Raw genomic sequence first — 19,355 nt, forward strand, 5'->3', positions numbered from 1 at the left:
TTCAGAAAACTAAATTTTCTGCAAATAACTTTTCATTTAATCTTCTAAAGTTGCTTTTTCAGGGTTTTGACTGAAAAAAAATACTGTCAATATCAAAGCACGCAATAAAAATACAAAGTAAAAGAATGTTTGGCACAGAGAAAAACTTACATTTTTAATTGACTTGAACTTTATGGAGAGGAGTGAAACAGTGCACAGCAGAAATTCCATACTGCTGTGGTGCATGCAGCTAAATCAGAATAGTTTGGCATTTCCACTCAGCTCAGCGTGCGTGCTGGTGTCAGGAGAGCTATGGGCGTAAAGTTTGTGTTTGCTTCTTTAGGCTTTCTGAGGGAGGGTCCAGCTGATGGGGAGCCCCCGGGGCTGGGGCCAGCCTAGATGCCCACGGGCACCGATGTGGGTGCACCCCTGGGGCTTTGGGGCTCTGCTGAGCAGTGCACAGAGCACACTGAGCTTCGCACTTGGAGCTGGTGAAGGTACCTGCAGAAGATCATACTGGAAACCAGCAACCAAGGCTCCTGGCCTGTGCTGATACTGCATCTTCCTCCGTGGCATGGCTGGTTTCGGTCAGCAGTGCCCTTACCCTCACTGAGCCAGAGCTTAGAGAGAAAGGGAGTTTATCTACTGCTTCTCTAGCGCAGCCGAAGATCTGCAGCCTTTGTGCCAGGCACTGAAATCTTGGCTCCTTTGTGCATGCAAAATAAGACATTTCTGTGTAAGAAAATAGAGGGAAACAGCGTATGAAAGGGGGATGTTTTTATCTTGCCAAACAGGAATAGGCAGTTCCAATTGCTGTCTCCTCTCCTTCCCCAAATCATCAACCAATAACTCTTCTTTTCTTTTGCACTACTTTGCCAGGGATAAAAAATAATTTGATGTCAGTCGCACAATATTAAATGGTATTATTTCCAACGGCAAGTGTAGTGGAAAAATGGCAAAAGAATCAGAGTGTCTGCAGCATATTTTTGCATCAAACTTGACATACAGCAAAATACTGCCCTTATTTTATGTGCTTTGTGCCACCGTGTCTCTGGCTTTGTCTGTTATGTCTGCTGTGCCTTCGCTCTTCTTTCCATCCCTGTGAAGCTGCCAGGTGCTGCTCCCCTACCCAGGATTCACCTTAGGGCAGAGTTATTCTGAGTAGCTGCCCTGGGGATATTGACTCGTATTGATGTTGCAGGTGCCCAAATGAGAAAATACCATAGCAGTCTCTCTGCACACTGTGGCCTCTCACAGGAGGCTGCAGAGGTGCTGGTTAGCTTCCACGCAGAGGGAAGAAAGAGATGAGGTGGATCTTACTGGTTGTTGTCAATGCCCAAAAGATCACGCGTTTGAATATTTTCATTCTTAAAGCAAATGAATATCTTTGTTTGTCCCCTGAAGTATCAGGAAGCTCCCTTCTTGTTTCTGCTATTGGGATAAAACATCCAGATATGGCTGCTGGATAAAATCCCTGCTAGGCAGCTCACTGTGCTGCGAGCCAGGCGTTCCTCGTGCGCGTTGGCTTTCCCTCTCCCCCCACGGGAGGAGCAAAGAGGAAAGGGACTCTTGATTAGATGAAGAGTCACCAAAAAGGGCAGAATGATGCAGTATGCTCCAGGTGACAGCTGGCTGCAGCAGCCTGTGCTGTTGGGTGTCAGGAGGGTGTTTCTGTCCTCCTCTCTTGCCTGCTGCCAGGAGTGGGGGGACGACTGGCAAATCCCATCCAGGCTGGATGCTTGATCTGCACGTCTGGGACCAGCCTCCTCCTGATGCTCTTAAACTGTCACTGGCATCAGCTGGCTCCTGAGGCATTAAGGGGAACAGAGGGGTGCCCAGGCTGTGCCACGGCAGCTCCTTCCCTGGCCACCTCCTCCTGGTGTGGTGGGTGGTGGGGATGGTGTGGAGGGTCGGCTGTGCAGTGAGGGGCACGTCTGCCAGCACCCCCCTCCTGGGGCACCTCCTGTGCTGGCTGCAGGGACAGGGAGCATCGCGCAGCCATCGACCTTTTTGCTCTGCTTTGATGGCACAGACGGTGTGTGTCTTTCAAGCACGACTTTGAAATGAAGGGATTGATTTTTTTGTTTTTAAACGACATCTGTGGGTGGGAGAACCAGAAGGCAGCTACCCAGAATCTGCACCTTTGCGCAAAGCCCCGTTTGAGGAGATGGGAGAGCCTGGCAGAAGGCTGGGATCCAGAGCATGTGGCTTGTGCTGTAGCAGCTCCGGCTTGCATGAGGCTCCTGTGACCCTATAAACAAAGCATCTCTATTCAAAAGCTATTCTCCCCTCAAAGGTGTTGGAGAGAAACCACTGAGGCTGCTGCCCTGTGATCAGAAGCTCTTGTTGTGTGGCTGCTGCCCACTGCATGGGACAACGCAGGAGGAATCGGAGAGGGTCAGAGGGCACCAGTGATTTGGGAAGTGGCTGGTGCCACAGAACTTGCTAAACAGGAGAAGGAAGATAAAATGTGCTGTATTTGGTGCAATGTGATTGAAAGTCTGTCCCCCAGAAATGATTTTTTCCTTTTCTGTATTTCTGCATCTCACCTTCCTCTGGGGCAGTAAAAGCCTCTTTGCTGCTGAGCATCCTCTAGATCACCTGTGATTTAACACTTCCTCCCAGCTCTGTCTTTGAGAGAGTTTGTACCAGTTCCTTTGGTGAACAGCTCTGTAAATTCTAAAAGCTAAGCTTTCTTAGTTAGCTCTGAGTCCTCATCTCTATACAGAAGTGTTCACAGCCATTAGGAAGATGTTGCCATTTATTTTCATGTTTCTCCTTGAGAATCCTGCAGGAAAATTACCAAGTGTGCCAAGTTGCTCTCGAATTCCACCCTGAGCTGCATATTCATCACCACATTTGTTCCTTAAGCTGCTATAACACTTCTCTCCATTGTAATCTTTATTGCTTCAGGTGTTCAGATAGTACTTTGCTTTTTCATTTTAAAATGAAGAAGTAACGCTGGGTCTGTAGGAAGAGAAGCCCAGGGAGGTGCCCTGCAAATGTTGTTTCACCTTGTGATATGAAGGAATGCTGCTTAAACGCTTGTGGTGGAGCCTGAGCAGTGGGAGAGGGCGAAGGCAAAGCATGTTAAAATTCAAATGCAGAGGAAGCTGGGGAGAACAAATAAAGTGCTGTGCCCTTTGGCTCTTCTCCGGAGCCGGGAGCTCTTCGGAATTTCTCACCCTGTCTCCAGAGTGAAGCAGGCGAGCAGTATCGACAGCCTCATCAATACTCCCTGTCTGTGCAGGGCTGGAGTGGTGCTCGGGTTAATCTGCTTCCAGTTGGGCTGTCCTTCTCTGGGAAACTGCATAAAATGATGGCTTGTCTGAAGGAATAATAAACATTGTTTACTATTGGCACATTAGCGCCTTAAGGATCAAGATGTGTGTGCTCAGAAAGGCAATCCTGTATCTGAAATATTAATGCAGTGGAAGAGCACATACTCTATTTAACAAAATAAATGCTGCACTGGAACGCAAGGGGCTGGAATGTTCTGTGCCAGCTCCGTGCACCAGGTGCTGCAGGCATTTCCAGGCTGGAGGAGTGGGAAGGACATGCCCTGGGGCTCCTGCGTTCAGGGAGCCTGCTGATGTCAGGTGTGTGCTAGTGAAGGGAATGCAGTGCTGGCCGGCAGTGCTCTCTCTCTTTGGTTCCGCCACTGCTGCTACCTACCTGCCAAGTTGTGGCTTGCTTTGGTGATCGTAACCTGGGAGGATGAAGGAGGAGGGGGCATCCTACCTGCTGTTCCTACGTCCTTCCCCACAATGGCTGAGAACCTGCTCTGCCGTGGTGTATGCAGGCTCTGTGGTTTGTAATGGCTCCTTAAACACTGTTATCTTCAGATTGTGGTGGTGTTTGGTAGGAGAACCTCAGGACTTGAGAAAAAAAAAATCGGGCCAAAGCAAGCTTTTTTGTTGTTCAGTTCCAAAGGTGGTGAGGGTGCTGTTCTGTTTTTTCCATGTGCACACACAGAGCTTCTGCAGAGTGCCTTGGTACCCAGCTCATGTTGTGCTAACAGCAATGACTGAGGTATGTTGAGATAAGCATGGCCATACATTGTGTATGAAGGAGGTGTGTGGATGTGTTTTATGGTGAGGTGCTTGTGCTGCCTCTTCTCTTGGCTGCACACCGTAAACATAGACTCAGCAGGGCAGCGTTAGCTGCTGGATTGCAGTGTGCTTCAGGAGACCCATGTAGATTAAATGGTACTTTACAAGGCTCCGTGTTCCTACTCTGTTGTCAACATTAATGGCTAAACATTATTTTTAATGCACTCCCTGTGTCAAAATCTATCGTTAAATAGCAGCAACAGCAGAGCAGATAAAGCCTGATTGTACAGCTCCCTTCCAAGGCACCTCTGTGCAGAGTCCCATTTCTGGCTAAAAATAGCTGAAGCTCAAAGGTACTTTCAGAGCGGTAGTAAAATGCACTAGGGCTGGGACCCAGGGGTTAGCAGCAATGGAGAGGCGCAAGGGGTGTCACATTAAGCCTACATGGAATAAAAGTGATGAAATATTGCTCTGTTTCCCAAGATGGGCCCTGGCCAACCGTCCCCAGGAGAAGTCCCTGCAGCTGTCGCTTTCCTGTGGCATCCCCTTTCTGCTCCCATGCACAGGAGGGCACCTGTTTGTTCTGGGTATTCACTCTTGCTTTTCTTTAATATTTTAAACTCAAAACCTGTGTTTGGATTTGGGTTCCAGGTGTTTGAAAGCAGAGTCTTTAGTTATCGTCGTGTGTTGTGACAGAATCCGCCCACGCGCGGTGCCGGGGCTGAGCGGGCTCTCAGCAGTGACTGGCACTGATGCGCTTGAAACGTGATTTGTTTCAGACATGCAAAGATAGAATGAGAACGACGGTGGTGCTGCCGCTGCCGGCGACTGGTGTGTGGAGGAGACGTTACGTTGGTGTTAACTCTTCTCGTTCCCACTTGACACCGGGACGATAGCTCTGTGCCAGCAGTGAAGCTCTCCCGGGCCTCCAGCACCGGTACCTGATGGCAGAGTGGCCTGAGCTGGGGAGCCTGAGCTGCAGCTTCCTGACATCAGCTGGGTGCAGCGAACAGCAAGGGATCAGCTTGCTGTGCGAAGAACATTTTGGAGGTTCCCATCCCACTTGCTTTGTCCCCTGTGTCCCCTTTCCCTTGGCACGCTCACAGGGAGGTACACTGCCTTGGAAAAATCCCCAGACACCAATGGAGAAGTAAAGCCATGGCTGCATGAGCCTCAGTGTAAGATCCACCTGCAGAAGAGATGTGAGGATGTGAAGTGAGAGGGGACTTCCAGTGCACTTGGGGAGAAACAGGAGCCTGCGGGCAATCCTGAGTGCTGGGAGGCAGGTCCATGGGGCACCTGTGAGCCGGGTGCTGAGTCCTGCTGCTCATGGCATGCTGCTCCAGCCAGAGGCTGTGAAGGGAGTATTTTTAATGCAGAGTACACAGTGGTGTGTAGGACAGGATGATTACAGTGAAAATCAATACAGAAAGTGGTAAAGTTGAACATCACGTAGCTGAAACGGTGATTCCCAAGACAGAAAATTCTTGCTGGTGTAGAGGTCTGCAGGTATCTATCATGCCAGGAGCTGCAGAGCCAAGCATGGATCCATCTGGATCATCCATTTTGAAAGGGCAGGGCTGGGTCCTGGGGGTGGTACCCCAGCCATGGCAGATCCCCTGAAGGTGCCTGTGGTGCCCATCCATCAGGGTACCAGTGCCATCTGCCTGGTTTGTCTGTGTGATGGGGACTGCACCAAGGGGAAAAAACCAAAGGTGGTGTTTTCTTTTCTCTGGAACTAGCATGGTTTATAAACCCTTTTGTCAAGGGCCTCCTGGGCTGGCTCCTGAGCCCCCTCCAGCTTGTTGCTGCATTAGTGTGTCAGGCACAGCAGGAGGGAGGTGGAAGGGACAGGCAGTGTCTGAGCTCTACCAGCGAAAACCCATTTCATGCAGCCACGGGAGCTCACACCACAAAGGAGGATCTAGCGGGTGAGATTTTTCTCTTATGGAGGTGAGTGAAGAAACAACAATGTTCATTCTAGTTAAAGTTGTCAGGCTTGGAGTGGATGCTTTGTCCCCGTGTCATTGTGGAAGGGCAGATGCAGCAGCCCCGTGTCCCCTGCAAGTCACTGCCTCCGGGTGCAGCAGGTCGCTGCCTTATATTTTACTTGGAGCTTCTGAAGTCTTGCTTTTAAATTTTTTAAAACTACAGTGATTAAGATTTGGGAGAAGCTACTGGGGCCTGTGAAATGCCCCTGGCCATGCGGGATGTCTGGTGAGGCTGTTGGTGACCCTGGTGAGGAGATCCACGCTCAGAGCCGGCTTGGCGAGCTGGGAGAAATGATCACGGACTTAGGGAAAATGAAGTGAGCTAGTGGTTGTTTGGCTGAATAGATCACCAGTAATTGCTGTTACGTGTAAGTAAATCAATGTTCCAGCCAATACCTGTTGCTTTGAAGAAGCCAGTTTCACTGGGGATTAAAATTCAGCTGTGTGCAATTGGGAATTACAGACACGTATCTGTGTGCCCAGAAAGTCACAAGCATGAGTAGAGGCTTTTTAAAAAATTAACTCACGGAGGAAAAAGGGGAAGTGGATAGAAATGACCATAAATTATAAATGAAGCTTTGCAAAAATTACAAAGGGAGAAAAAGGACATTGGCACCCAGCAGCGTCTGGAATAACAGACGGGAGTTCGTCTCTGCAGTGAACAACAGGGATCTCAACAATAGTGTTTGCTGGTCGTGTGGGCAGAAGAGGCAAAAAGGGAAGGCGTTTGCTGAAAATACTTCTGTGCTCTATTTAAAAAAAAAGCAGAGGATGTTGTTATATCACAGAATGAGGAATAGATTGGTTCTGTTCCAGTAGAAATCTGGTACTTTGTTAGGCAGCGATTACGAAATCTAGAACGCTGGGTTTTGAGTCAGCAGGCCCAGTCATTTGCAGGCAGATGCTTGCAAAGAGCTGGCCACCAACTCTGCATCAACACTGCTGGTCCTTCATGGGACTTGGGAAGTGGAGGAAGTTTCTAGGAGGACAGCGAGCGCGGAGGCAGGCACGGCAGCACTGGGACCAGTGTGGAGAGTGGAGCCTTCCCAGCTTGGTGTGGCTCCTGAGCAGAGCAGCTCTGGAGAGGGACATGAGCGTGTAGCTTCAGGAGGACAACGTCATTGGTATTCTGCATGAGGTTTGAAGAACTGGGTCTAGCCAAAATAACTTTATCTCTCTTGATGCGATTACAAGTAAGGCTAATGCAGATAATAAAGTTGGTGTAATCGTGTGTCTGCATGTTTCATGGCAATTTAATTAAGAAACTGCCAGCATACAAAAAATCAACACAGCACACACTAAAAGGATTAAAATCCAACCAAGAGGCTTCTGAAAAAGAATTTGTTATAAACTAAGAGAAGCCACAGCCGTTTGAGCTGCCATTACAGTTCCTTTCTTTGTCTTCCACCTGCATGTCTCTGGCGGTTCTGGGGGTGGCTGCATGTCCCCTGGTGTGATGGCTGGAGAAACAGACAGAGGAAGGAGAGGAAGAGAGGAAAGGCAAACCAACCAAAACCATGATGCTGCCAGCAGAGGAGAGAGCAAGCAGATGATAAAGGGAGCTATGGGGAATAGAGAAATGAGATCAGATGCAGCGCAGTGTAAGGAAAGCAGCAGCAACAGTTGGTTTGGACCTGGCAAGGTGGTTGGGGGTATGGGAAGAAGTCCCTCGCAAGATGGTGAAATGTTTTAAACTGTCAGGTCAGCTTAAATCAGTGGTGCAAAGTGGGAGCAGACCCTGTGGCCAGTGCAGGCTGATGAGAGGGGTTCCCATGACCCTGGGCAGGCTGCAGGGAAGGAGGGATCTGAGTGTCTGTGGGAGCCCAGCAAACCCTGGGCTGAAGCCTCCCTGAGGGCTTCTGGCTGTGTGAAAGGAGACATGTCTCTGTCCTCCCCAGGGACCTTGCTGTGTTGGTAGATACATAGAGGAGCTGTTTGGTGATGGTGGCAGTAAGCAAACCCTTTGTGAGCCTGGGTGGGCAGAGCTGCTGCCTCTGAAACCAGCTCGTCAGAGGCTCCCACAGAGACACAGTTGTCTCCCCTCACCACACTGCTGGTCGCTCTGGGCAAGAGTGTGCTGTAAAACTTCATTTATGCAAAATCAAATTGTGCTTCGTAGCACAGTTTAGCTCTGCTTCGCCTGTGTATGTTTTAGGGTTGAATTGCTGGGACTTTGCTGCCTCTGCCACAATACTCTGTATTAAAATAGATTCAATATAGATAGAAATGATCCCTTTGTTTCCTATTATTGATGAGCCTTCTCACAATAGCACATGAGCTTGCAATGCAGAAGTCTGCAGTTGCTATGTGAAAACAGGCTCTTTCTAAGCTTCCCCCCCTCCTCGCATAGAGAGGGTTGTTTTTAAAGCATATAATATTAAGTAAGGCTTCTTGTCTTCTAAAGGAATTGTTTCCAGACACTAGAGACAGAGAATTTAAGTGAAAATGCCTTTGGCCTAACACTTTGTAAAGCTACAAAAGAAATATCACAGGCACGTAAATACTCTCTTGGTGCACCCTAAGATAGAATTGTGGTGGCTAGTGATGGGCTGGGAGGTGTCTCCAAGGGCAGTGTTCTTCCAGGCTGTGGATTTGCAGACATGTCAAAGTTTTGTCTTTTCTAAGGCTTTTACATGTGGTGAGACAGATCAAGATGGGAGCTGGACATGTCCTAAACCCACTTGATCCCAGTTTCCTGACTCTTGTGTGCAGTTCTTTCTCCGGCCCCTCTTTTCCTGTGTGTCTGTAGTGACTAGGGGGGTGGTCGCCAGCCCCTGCTGTGAGCTGTCCTGCCCTGGGCAACAGCGATGCTCTTGCTGTGCTCACTGCTGTTTTGCTGCTGTTTGTGGATGTTCTCCTGGTGCCGTGTCCTCCAGAGCTCCTTCAAACATGCGGGACCTCTGAACGGGGTGGTGGAAGCTGGCTGGAGCCCAGGAGCACAGTGGGTCCCTCCTGTGCTGCCCACGGGGGCTGTGCCACCCCCTCCCTGCCACTCGCCCTTCTCGTGCCTCAGAGCTGCAGATTTTGAGTTGCTTTGCAGAGGGGAAAAGATAACCTGCGGGGCTGTTTGCAAGCAGCACACTAAGAATAATCACTTTGCTCTTGCCTTGGTGTTAGGATGATAAATACACATGTAAATGTAGAAAATACCAGAGATAAAATGGGTGACAAATGGGCTGTGCTACCTCCGCTCCCCGAGAGGGAATGAGATGCTCACTGCGTACTTGCAAAGGCCAGGGATGATTTTAAGCTCTGCTTTTATAACCAGAGGATAATAAGGCTGCATACGGAGCCACGTAGTTTTAAATTACGCCAAACATAACTTATTTCTTTACCTTAGCTTTCATAAATCCTAACAAATGCATAAACGAAGGTGAGAGGTGTTTTACAGAAGGCTGAAGCTTTGCTGCCTTTTAATGCTGGCGTTTGGACATCATTTATGGCACAGCTGAGTGCCACAGAAAAGAACACTAAAAATGATTACTGTTAAAATCTTGCCTTTTCATCTTATGAAAAAAACAACTGAAAACCTCGCAAACTTTGTAACCTCTAAATTCAGCAGGCTCTGGCTGTGTGCGAGTAGGCATCATGACATTCTGGATTAACTCACCCAGGGGAAGCGCCTCGTGACTGTGGGAAGGATGACTTGAGGCTGGCTGGCTGCTCCGAGGGCTGTAAATATTCAGTGAAAGAATTCAGCTGCAAAGCTCTGGCCGTGTCGCCTCCATCCCTAGTGTGCAGCGCGAGGGACCGGGCGGCTTGTCCTGTCCCCTGCCTGGGGCAGGCTCTTCCTGGCGTGTGAACCTCCACGAGGTGACACCAGCCAAGCATCCCTTCAGGCAGAAAGGAGGAGTGCTGCCAACCTCTGACTTCCCACATCTGTCCTTTGCATCTCAAACGTTTATTTTGTCATTTCTTAATTACGCCATCGTTGTCGGGACTGCTAATCAGCGATAGCTGAAGCTTTGGGGTTTCCTGCACTTAGCTCTGACTACAGCAGGTCACATTTTCTAAATGCATGCAGGAAGACAAGTTAGGGAAAGATATTTGATGTTATTTGATTTGCTCCATTAAAAAAAATTATTGCATAGTCACATTTATGCATACAATTATAGCTCTTTGCAAATTTAGCTCCAAGTTCACTCCACAGGAAGGAGAATGTTCCAGAACATGCTAATGATAATTTAATATTTTAAAATTGCAAATCTGTGGTCTGAAATTATAATATTATGGTGCTGTTGCTCTGTGAGGCAATCAGAAATGGAGATTCAGAGCAAACATTTGCATCATAATAGCTGCCGTGCGTGCCTGGGCTCTGGATGCAGGTACGTGGCACTTGCAGTCTTTTTCCTCACTCCTTTCTGCTGAAGATCAGAGCTGGCTGTAAGTTAATGTTTTGAAGGTTTATGTCTGGCAAGTCACAAGGATGGCTTTGTCTGTGGATGCTGGTGTGACCAGGGCATCTCTCTGTCTCTCCTTGTCCTCATGTGCTGGTAGGCTCCAGCCAGGCACCCCTCAGCTCTTCCTAATCTCCCTACAGAAATACAGATCCAGGCTGAGCAGGAACTGCTTGCTGGAATTCTGTGACGGAGCAGAGTGGGTTTTGGGGCTGGGGACAACTGCTGACACTGGGAAGTGTGGTCTGCATCCGTCCTGTGTCCACAGCGACGAGGTGTGGTGCTGGGCAGTACTTGGGAAGGTGCAACAACCTCACCACGCTGCCCAGGCTCCTGGGGCTGGTTTCTGCAGCATCTCAAGCCTGGGGTTTCCCCCGCTGGTGTTGCTTCACCTGGAGCACAAACTCTCCTGATTTCGTGATCATCTGGAAGGTTTTACTGTTAAACTCCCCTTAGAAATGCTTGAGAGAGAAGAAAGGGCTTATGCTTGGGATCCACAGAGTCCTTATCCCTCTCTGTTTATGAGGAAAGCATTAGATTTTGTAATGCACAATTATCTGATAATTGACCTGTGGGAGAAATTTCTTTCAAACCTTTGGCAGGTATCAGTTGGCTTATTTCCTAGAGAGTGAGCTTTTATACCTTTTACATATTTTATTCTTCTGGAAGTGTAGGAGCTGTGGGTTTTGGTTTGTGTGTGTGCATCTGATCCCTCATGATGCCATCCTGTCTCTGCCTGAAGCTAAATAACCATGATCTTTTCAATCTCTCCCACTATGGAAATGGTCTGATAACAAATGTTGCTTTTCTCTCACTACCTTTATTTCCACTGAACCTTCAAGGGGCTGCAGGCAGCGGGATTTAGCAGTGAATGGCAAGGGTGAACTATTTCTCCAGCTAATGGCAGGAGTCATAATCATTCCACAGTTCATTTCAGTGCAGTGGAGAGCTCTGAAACCTCCATGAAATGCAAATGTTCCTCACCTGGGTCTTTCCCCCTTTTCTCCTCCTGTGTTTGGTACATCTATCAAGGGGATGTGAAATCTTCCCGCAGATTGTTGGTGTATGTGCTGCAATAAAGCCTCTTGCTTTTCGTAACTTCATTTCTTTTTCTTTCCTGTTTTTTTTTTCCAGAGTCGGAAACATGCCAGCAAAGTTCGTCTCTATTATATGCTTCATCCCATAGATGGAGGCTGTCCAGCTAAAAAGCTCCGGTCAGAAAATGTGGGTATAATTTAAGTCCCTGTTTTCTCAGCTGCTTTGTGAATCATTGACTCTGTGCTACAACATTTTTTGTGTTACAGTCACAGCTGATCAGGTACCCAGAGGTAACATTTAGATGAACTGAAATGCTAAGTAACTGGAAATAATTTTCAATAAACTATACAAAAAAATATTATATGCATCAGCAACAGTAATTGCGTGTTTAGTTATTCCAGTTTTCTTTCATGGGAAAAAAATATGCTGATGGCAAATGCCTGGCGCTTACTCAGCCGACGTGCCATGGCTGGGTTGTGCTGGTGGCTCCTGTGTGCCAGGGCAGGGCGATGGCTGCGGAGCCGCCTTCCGAGAGCCCATGGGAACGGGGCGCGGGGCCCCAAGGGCTCCTCACAAAGGTTCGTGGTCAGTCTGCAGTTGTAAAATACTGCAGTTGGGTTCCTCGATTGCATTCCAATAAACAAACAAACATGAGGAAATTGGACCAGCTCACAGCCATTTGTCAGGCAATAAAAGGAGACTAAATTTATAAGGGACTGATTCACAGTGAATTATTCATTTAGCTCTTTCCCATATTCTGGGGCTGGTGTGAGAGCTGTTGATGAAGTTCCCAGCAGATAGCAGCCAAACCATTTCAGATCTATGGGAGTGTGACTGTGGCTTAATGCTATCAATATTTAGTGAGATATCTTCTAATTAAAGGGAAAAGCATGCAAAAAAAGTTTTGCCAAAGGAATCCGAAAGCTCCTTCACACATTAATTAAAATTGTAGTGGAACTTTTATGTTGTGCACAGGGTAATTACAGAGGCAATCTACCCCTTAACAACGGAATCTCGCAGTATTTTTATTGAGTTATTAATTGCAGAGTGTAAAATATACAGTGGACATGCACAGAGACTTGGAACGTGGTCCTTTAATAAGCTTCATTACATCTTATACGAAACCGTACAGCCACGCGCACAACTTGGCACGTGGGCATGGTGGACAGGGAACCAAAGAGACCTCAGATAAGTCAGAGCTGAACTACTTTCCATTCCTTTTGTGAAAGGCAACAGTGAGAAGTAATGTGAATCTCTGCTTGCTGGTGCTTGATTGTGCCAAGGGCAGCCCGTAGTGGGGGGTGAATTAACGAGTCCTTACGCACTAGGTGAATGATAGGCTATGCAAGACCTAAATTCTAAAATTATTTATGTTATAAAAATACAGCAGGGAAAATCTGCCAAAATTTACAGCTCAAAGCAGGCCTATTGCTGAACAGATATTATCCAAGCCCTTGCATTTAAAGCGAACAGCAATATTTAGGACATCTCTAGTGCTTCATGATAACATCCCTGCCACGTACGGAGCGTGGCTGCGCTGCCCAGTTCGTGTAGCCAGCAGTGTGAGTCAAGCCATGGCACACAGACTTTAACCAGTCTTAGAAGCAATCTGTGGAATTAAATTTCTGTGTAGGAGCAGCAGCAGTTAGAAAGAGCATATTAGCCCTTTTTTCATCAAAAGCTTTACCATTCCATGACTCTTTGCCATTTGGTACCCTTTTGACCACAAGAGCCTGTATTTCTTTGAGTGGCAAGAGGAAGGCGTCACTGCTGCAGTTGTAGGGGCTTAATGCAGTGGGCTGAGACACGGCGTTTGCTGCCTGCCCTTCAGGGAAGGGAACAGCGTTTGCTGTTGTCTGAGGACTACAGGAACACTCTGCACTTGTGACACACCCATTACCCTTCCGCAGTAAGAAGCAGGAGGCTGGCACAACCAGCCTTGCACTGGGTAATGATTCAGTTGTTGGGCTGTTCGTTGTTGGTTTAAGTTCTTGTGGGCTAGGGGAAGTACCTCATGTTTTTGGTGTACCAAGGGATTGTCGACCTTTCATTTTAAACTTCCACTTAACACTTCAGCTGAAAGTAATCTGGGAAGGTTACAGCTTGTGTCAGAAATTAGGAGTCATATCCCCAAGTCCCAGGATTGACGAAGCAGTTTTAATCAGCCTTTTCTCAGTGTGTTTTAAAAAATAGGACCCCTATTTTTGGTCATGCCAGACATGATGAGAATTTCTGGTGTGTGCTGAACGCATTTTTTGGGATGGGAAAAAAGCCTTCAAATTCTTTCTAGTCCTATTCGTGCTATAAGATAGTAAATTGCTTTAACCAGCATCATCTTCCTTTCAAAAAAAAAAAGGCTCGTAATAGCAGGGATAAATTGCTTGAGGGAGGTAGCAGGATATTAGATTTTGTTGCTGGGGTAATGCATGTCCTGCAGTGGAGATGCCCTGTCTCTCCTGTCTGGTGCTGGAGGTGGGTGAGCCAGGAGCCTTGCCTCCAGAGCCTTGGCTTCAGTTCCTGATCAGCAAGGAAATCATGGGTTTTATAGCTTCTGGTGCAAAATTTACTGCATGCTATAACTTAAATCTTCAGCAATTACACTGAAACTAAGATGAAATGTCTAGTTTTAGGGCCAACATTTTTACTGTGTGTTTTGCATCTGAGCAGAGATTTTCAACCAGAGGGTCAGGTATTGGTTGCAATGAAAGAAATTAGTGATGGAAGACTTGAATTTATTCTTGGACGGAAGGTTGGGGCTGGCTGGGAGCTGCTGTTGCTATGACAGACTCTCTGCCTCGGGGTGCCCTGGGGGATGCTGAGTGGTGGAAGCTCTGGCTGAGGTGTCACCCCTGTCCTCACAGAGCTGCTGGAGCAGGGACCGTGGGTCACACACTGACCTTGTCACACGCACTCCTTAACTTAGGGCTGGCTTTCCTTTGGAGAACGTATAGGTCCTAAGATGCTCTGAGAGTTAACGAGTGGTTTAGATTTCATAGCTGCAAATTGATACTTGCTCTTTGCTTGTACCACAAGGCAAAAAAGCCCCAAAATGGAAGTGGTCTAAATTTCACACAGAGCGCTACAGAAAATAGCTCTTTAGCAGCAACACCTCCATGTGCAGAAAATTAACTCAGCTTTAAAAGATACCTTGCGGTGCCTTGAGTGCTATCTTTTATACTGCTATATTTCAAGGGTTTGTATAATCTTTTCTTCTTAGTAAAACCTAGGAAATGAAGACAGCAGATTTGTATCTGTGGAATAAAAATCCCTACTTTTCCTGAGGATTGCTTAAGGAACATCCAGCAAAGGACTGCAACTGCCTGGTCCTGTGTGAGGATTATGCCTTTTAGCAGCTTGTTAACAGGCAACTGAATAACTGAAGTTAATTCTGTTGGATGTTTGAGACTTGCTTTGAAGTTTATAATATGACAAAAAGAAGCTCTATAAATCAGGCTGGCTGGGCATGGCTATGGAGTGGGGGGAAGATGAGTGATGTCAGCATTGGGAAGCAGATGCTTTATCTCTGAGCCCATGGTGTGTTTCCTTGTGCTTCAGTTTATGTGAGGTCATTCCCCCTGTCAGTGCTTTATCTCTGCAAAGGTTAGTGAGAAGGGATCATCTGGAGAAGATCTCAAATACAAATGGTAGAAATATTCCTTGCACGTTGGCTGGCTTTATGCATCATGGGGTTAGAGAGTTGCTTGTGTTGGTTTTATGGAAGCTAAATTGAGATGTTAGTGCCTATTTACTGCTGCTGCTTTAGACTGATCTGGGTGCGGGAGCAAGGGAGGTGGTGAGGAGAGACAGATGAGTGCACGTGGCTGCAGAGCACCCCGGAGATGGAGGAGTGGACACGTGGGTGTGGAGCATCCCTGGGGAGCAGCGTCTGCCCCGAGCAGCTGCAGCTTGGCCAAGTCCTGTGTCCTGGCTTGGGCTGGGCTCACCCAGCCATCCTGCCTGGGCACCCTGATCGACAAGTGATGTTATTTTACCAGCTGGCTGCACAATCTTGTCAACGCGGTGTCTTTCAACAGGTGACAAAAGACACCTGGATCAGGTTCCCCCAGCCCATCTGATTACAGGTAAAACAGCCGCTGACAAATGAGAAGGCATAATTACCCTTCAGGGCTGGATCCGGCCTCCCACGCTGTCGGAGCAGGGAGTTTGGGTGGTGGAGGAGGGAAGGGAGGCAATTCTGCTGACAGATGCTGCAGGCTTGGCTAAATGCTTAATACCACCCGAGCCCAAACATCTCCTGCATGCTGGTAGGAAAGAGCAGCATTTAGCGTATGGAAACTGGCTGGTGGTTAGAGAGCGAAGGTCTGTTGTGGTTTATGCAGTCTGGGACTCTCAGACCAACCAAGGAGTTGGGGACACCCCTCTGCTACAGGCAGGGGGAGGGCCGGAGGCACCCACCAATTCAAGGTGCCCTCCCAGAGACCGAAGTGAACTCCGATAAGCTGCACAGTGAGCTGTGGATCGGTGTGAATGGGCCCTTGGGCTCTAAGTGAGATGTCTGAGGGGAGTTAATTTTTTTTTTTTTAATGTTTTTTTATTTAACTGCAGTCTAGCTGTGAAAGTAGGTTGGAACGGAAAAAGTGTCTCTGAGGAGTAGCCCAGGCAGGGGAAGAGACCCTGGTGCGTAAACACTGAAGTGTATCAGCTTTTCAAACGAGCTCTGTTGGAGGCTCTTTATACGTTACCACTGCTGATGATCAATAGAGTCTGGGAATTTTTTACTCTGCTCTTAACTTTCAAGTGATTTCCCTTTGAAGACATAAAATATCTTGAGAGAAACCTATTTAAAAGAAGTGCAAATTACACTCAGAACAGTGCTTATCACCTCTTGAGATTTCTCCCTTAGGTTTCAGTTGATTTATAGTTAACAACAACCACCGGCTCAGCCCCGTGGGTGCCCCAGTGCCCCTGTGCCCAGTGCTCTGGGGTTGCTGCCTGCCAGCACCAGGGGCTCAGCATCGCTCTGGGGCCAGATGCTGCCACAGGACCCAGTTGCTCATGAGAATGTTGGGATGTGCTGGAGGCATCTGGCTGATGGCCACAGCCATGTTAGCCTGTGTTCGGGCTGTGCTGTGGTGGGAGGATGGTGGGGTGGGTGCTGGGGCTGCTTTACATGTGTGTTTTCATGGGGGAGTTGAAGAGCTGGCCCTTTGTTCTGTGCCTGAATAGGAGTTTCCAAAAGGGAATGGCTTCTGCATGTCATCTGATGCTCCCTTGGCCTCTGCTGTCCCTTCAGCAATGCCACTGTTTCCAGCTGTGTGGTACCACTGTTTCCAGCTGTGCAGTGTGCTCTGTGTGCATGGGGGTGCAGCCAGAGCCGTACTTGGTCCTGTGCCCCAAAAGTGCCCGAACCTTCATGTGGGGATGAGCTGCCAAGTGTATTTACAGCTTGTTGTGAAGTTGTTGTGAAATGGAGATTGCAGCTTCTAAAGCAGACTATCTTCTGTTTTGACTGTGTACCAGCAGTTAGAATATTTGCTTTAAAAAACCCCGACTGTCTCCAGATGGCTTGTCACTGGAGGGAGTTTTGTTGTGGCACAGGGACTGAATCTGACCATCTTGTCCAGGGAATGGGCTGGGATGATAACTGTCTGCACACAGCAGGGTATTTCCTGGCTTTGGAAAGGTCTTGCTCTGCACTGAGGAGCATTTTCAAAAGAGATCATTTATAAATTGTGCTCAGTGGCCAACACAATGTGCTGAGATCTTTGGAGAAGCCAGACGACATATATATGGCCCTAGATGTGATTCCCATTTCCTTTGTGGCGTGGATTGAATAATGAATTGTAACCAATGGTGCAAACGTGATTTCCCCCCCCCTTGCTTGTTCCTTGTTTGTACACTTACCCTTCTATCTGTGGGAGCTGTTTGTGGTAAACACTCGCTGGCAGCAGCAGTTGTGTTCTGCTGACAGACGCTCAGCCCAGGGGCTGTTTGTGAGCTTCTCTCCCAAGCCCTCCCTGGCTGCTCAGCTCCTCCGTGCCAGGCAGGGATTCCTCTGTGCCTCCGTGCCTCTGCTCATCCTTCACCTCCCCCAGTGCCAAAACCCCCATCGGAGCAGGGAGAAATCCCAGCAGACATTCTTGTGCCTGGGAAGTGGTGGTGCCTCCAGCCCTGGTGCTGGGAGGCCTCGGGGAGTAATCCTGGGATGCTGGGTGCCTCTCCAGGGTAATGGGTGAGACATGGGGTAGTGCTGGGAGCTGCTGCAGGACCCAGGACATACGGTGGCATGGGCAGTGACACAGCTTCTGCCACCGTGGGAACAGGCAGCCTGGAGCTACAATGACTCCTCTTTATGGGGTTTGCTTGGAGGTCTAAGCTCAGCCACACAGCTGGACAGAAGCACACTGGCTTTTATTCTTACCAGAATAACCATAATGAAGGTTGGAGACAACATTCTCATTAAATCGGGGTTTACTTGTAAAAATAAAGATGCAGCAATTAGTGATGTGAATTGCTGCAGCCATGAGAGCCTCTTGCTGGTACTGAAATGCTAAATAGTGATATTTATGGCTTCTTAACATTTCCAATCCCCTCTTGGCTGATACCTAGGATCTCACAAGGGGTATCCCCTTTGCACCAAGGCGTTTCATCGAGCAGACCCTCAACAGGGCTATAGACCATGGCTCTCAGTTTGCTTTAGGCAGCACCAGTTTCTAGGTTATGTTTTTTACCATTGTTTGTAAAGTGTCTTGGACTTTTATGATTGCCTTTTTTCATCTGGCAGTGTTCAAGAGCTCAAAATCCATCTCTAGGAAAGGAGCAGAAGCTAAATGTAGGTTTTAGGTGTTTTGCTCTTTTTTCCTTTTGTACAAACCCTGCAGCAAGCAATTTTCCCTGTCTTTAGTCTGTGCCATGAGGCTGCTCCTGCCTTCAGGTTTATCTTGTTAGCAGCCAGTAGTAAATTCTTGCTGTGAGGTCCAAGGCCAGTTCCTGGGCGAGGGCCGGCAGCCGGGCGCCTCGTGGAGCTCCTGCCCAGTGGAGCAGACACTCGGGGTGCAGCCAGGGCTCCCCATCCCTCTGGCCGATCTCCCCACTGGTCTTGGTCTCTGCATGAGGTGAGGATAAGGAGGTGTCCCCCAGGGGCTCAAGAACAGCAGAGCAAGGGCAGAGGAGGAGGAGGTGCCTGGGGATGGTGTGTCATCCTGCCCGGGGGACACACCGGTTGTTGTCCTGCTGCTTCATTTGCTCCTCCCACCTGCAGAGATGGCTGCCCCATCCCATCCCCCCACCCCGTCCCCCCATCCCATCCCTGCTGCTTTGGGGGGTCTGTGAAAGGGGGAAGTGCTGATGTCTAAGGGCAGGGAGAGCATCAGATTTGTATGATTCCCTCAGCCAGAGAATAGGGATAAAGACTAAAGGAAGGCAGCTGGTGGATGTGATGGGTGAGTCTCATGGCTGTGGGGAACACAAAGCAACAGGGTGAGCTCCCAGTGCACAAATGAGAGTGGAGGTGCTGGGGGCTTGGGAGCACCCAAGGCTTGGAGGCATACCTGGGCTGAGCAGGGCTGGGACCAGGCAGGAGTGAGTCTGGGGGAGACAAGGAAGGGAAACCTCTTGGAACCCATGGCCTTGACATAACAACCTGGATTCCTCTTTCTTCTTTCTCCGTGTCTGTGCTTGGTAGGCTTATACACCTCTTTTTTTTGTCTGTGTTTTTGTCTCCACCCAGGGCAGTGATGGTGACTCAGTGGATAAGAACAAATGCTGCACACTATGTAACATGTCCTTTACCTCAGCAGTGGTGGCTGAATCGCATTACCAAGGGAAAATCCATGCCAAAAGGTTAAAACTGTTGCTAGGTGAACAACCAGCATTAAAGGCCACAGGTAGGTCCGGAGGCAGCGAGTGGAGCCGGCGGGTCCGGCGCGGGGCGGAGC

General features: G+C 48.5%; 1 protein-coding gene across 1 annotated transcript in view; it reads left to right on the forward strand.

Annotated features, from left to right (window-relative positions):
• Positions 1 to 19,304, forward strand: part of LOC103776305 (zinc finger matrin-type protein 4) — a gene marked incomplete at its 3' end in the record, with an annotated part of 21,850 nt that extends 2,546 nt beyond the window's left edge. The window contains exons 2-3 of the mRNA XM_008943809.1: positions 11,554 to 11,643; positions 19,148 to 19,304. Coding sequence (XP_008942057.1) covers positions 11,554 to 11,643; positions 19,148 to 19,304 — 247 coding nt within the window. The remainder of the gene's footprint in view (positions 1 to 11,553; positions 11,644 to 19,147) is intronic.
• Positions 19,305 to 19,355: the final 51 nt, after the last annotated feature.

The sequence above is a fragment of the Merops nubicus genome, unplaced genomic scaffold, assembly GCF_000691845.1.
Source record: "Merops nubicus isolate BGI_N331 unplaced genomic scaffold, ASM69184v1 scaffold7597, whole genome shotgun sequence".
Classification (NCBI taxonomy): domain Eukaryota; kingdom Metazoa; phylum Chordata; class Aves; order Coraciiformes; family Meropidae; genus Merops; species Merops nubicus.